Genomic DNA, 2,623 nt, shown 5'->3' with positions numbered 1-2,623 from the left:
TACTTTCAGCCCAGAGGTTAGTCTTGTTACTTATTGAGTTGGTTGTACTCATATTACACTATGCACCTCGTATGCAGATCCAGGTGCTCCCGGATATGACGACTATTAGAATTCGTAGTTCTTTCCATTGGAGACTATCAAGGTAACTGCTTGAAGACCGCAGACTTGATTCCCTTCCTGTTTAGTTATTGTACTGTTCTATATTTCAGACGGTGATTTGTTTTTACCAGTCAGACTTTGTATTCATTTAGATGCTCATGTACTCAGTGACATCGAGTTTTGGGAGTGTTTATATTTGTATTTGTGAGATTTCTTCCGCTGAATTTAATTATTATGTTTTCAAATTTAAAATATATGGTGGTTCATTGGGATTGTCGGCTTGCCTAGTATTGAGTTAGCCGCCATCACGACATGTGAGATTTTGGGTCGTGACAATATTGTAATGTATTCCACTAAGAAGGGAAATTTGTGATACAGTTGTATAATGTATGCAACTGTATTTAATTTTTAATTTCAATATGGTGGCAAGTATTCAACTGTATTTGATTAAATATTAAAAAAATTGTTTTTACTAACAGAAATATATGTATTCTAAAATAACAGACAACTAAATAATAGTAACTTACCACGTTTCCTTGGTCACTGAACATGTTGTTCATCAAGTAAGCATAAGTTGGTTGGTTGACTGTAGATTTCCAATTGAGTATTCTGGGCAACCAGTTATCAACTCGGAGTGCAATTGCATAGCAAGAGGCATCCCAACTATCCTGTAGTACTTCTTATGAGAATCCATCTTCTTGCTAACAGATTTAACAAGGGCCTGGAATGCATCCTTACCCCATGGATAATCAGAATATCTCCCGCTCTCGACCAAGTCAAAATGTAGTCTTGGGATTGTTGTGCAGTTCTTCTCGGAGGATAATATGAAAGTATGAATAAAATACAACAAAGCTATCTTAATAGCATCCCTATCGTTATCATAACCCCAATTCTTGTCATCAAAGCACTTCACCAAATCTTTCTTCTTGACATTCTTTGCACCGCCAAAGTATGTTTCCACAATCCTATTAGGCTTCTTTGTGTTAAATCGAAAATCTTCAGTGTCACTAACACAATTGAGACCAGTGACTACCGCAAACTCCCTGATTAAGAATACCAATTTTGTACCATTCACATATAATGAAAATGAATCATCATGGCTTTCTTCCAGCTGCAGAACCATGAAGCACCTGAATAATTGATGTTTAACCTCACAATACTTCATTTCGATGAAACTTCCAAAACAAGTATTACAAAATAACTTGTACTGATATGGTGTAAGCTTCTCTTTGAGGTCAGATACTATGTATGTGTTAGTGTAGGAACTCATATGTGGTGATACAATAGGCGGGTGTTTAACAAAGAGTTTAATTTCCTGCATACAACAAAAATTAAAAAGATAAAATAAAATATTGAAAATACAGATGAATACATGTATTTGGAATACATAAGACATTCATAAGTACAACAGTGAAAGTCATGTAAATACATCCAAATATATCTAAATACATCTAAATACATCTAAAACAAACAGTGAAAGTCACTGTAATAACTATTTATCAGTAAAATACATATGAATACATGTATTTGGAATACATAACACATTCATAAGTACAACAGTGAAAGTCATGTAAATATATACAAATATATCTAAATACATCTAAATACATCTAAGTAAATATAAAAACAAACAGTGAAAGTCACTATAATAACTATTTATCAGTAAAATACAGATGAATACATGTATTTAAAATACATAACTGTCACGACCCAAAATTTTCTCTGTAGGATGTCGTGATGGCACCTAGTCTCTAAGAATAGGTAAGCCTATCAATGCGGAATAAAAATAGAAATCTGAAACATTAAATAATTACAACTCCCAAAACCTGGTAGAAATAAGTCACAAACTTTTAAGAATTTTATCCTCAATGTCTCTATATATATATCAATGTCTAAAGAAAACAAGGAAGTAACTTAATAATGATAGAAGGGGACTCTAGAGTCTGCGGACGCTGGCAGATATACCTCGAAGTCTCCATGTACAGGTAACTCACTGATGTCGGGCTTGGTAAGGAGTACCTGGATCTGCACAAAATGATGTGCAGAAGCATAGTATGATTACACCACAGCGGTACCAAGTAAGTGCCAAGCCTAACCTCGGTAGAGTAGAGACGAGGTCAGGTCAGACCCTACTAGAAAATAATAATTGTATGGTAAAATATTTAACAATATAATAAAATAAAATGACAATGGAAATGAATCAAGTAGCATGTCACCATTTAATTACACAAAATAATGGCAAATAATATCTCATGGAATCAAAACCGAATTCCTTTCAACTTTAAGAAAATCACAACAAATAATCAAAGGCAAGTACGGCCATAAATCAATATCAACAAGGGCACTCCCGAGTTACCGCCTCATAGTCCCAAATCATAAATAAATTCATAATATCTCATTTCCTTATCTCACCGCGGGAGCCTTCACAATTTATTTTAAAGAAAATATTTTTCCCGAAATAGCATCCCGTGTTATAACCATCCTTATCACACCGCATGACTTCTTGTAGTTCCCCCTACTAGCC

At 34.2% G+C, this 2,623-nt stretch overlaps 1 protein-coding gene across 1 annotated transcript; it reads right to left on the bottom strand.

The window, feature by feature from the left end:
* Positions 1-658: 658 nt before the first annotated feature.
* On the bottom strand, positions 659-1,264 carry LOC142169178 (uncharacterized). The gene has a single exon (XM_075230414.1). The coding sequence runs from the start codon at positions 1,262-1,264 to the stop codon at positions 659-661; it is 606 nt and encodes a 201-aa protein (XP_075086515.1).
* Positions 1,265-2,623: the final 1,359 nt, after the last annotated feature.

This window comes from Nicotiana tabacum, chromosome 14, assembly GCF_000715075.1.
Source record: "Nicotiana tabacum cultivar K326 chromosome 14, ASM71507v2, whole genome shotgun sequence".
NCBI classification, from domain to species: Eukaryota; Viridiplantae; Streptophyta; class Magnoliopsida; order Solanales; family Solanaceae; genus Nicotiana; species Nicotiana tabacum.
This window is presented reverse-complemented; position numbering and strand designations above follow the sequence as displayed.

What these genes read in the sequence shown, in the direction of transcription:
- LOC142169178 (XM_075230414.1), bottom strand. Translation starts at nt 1,264, where the DNA reads ATGAAGTATTGTGAGGTTAAACATCAATTATTCAGGTGCTTCATGGTT.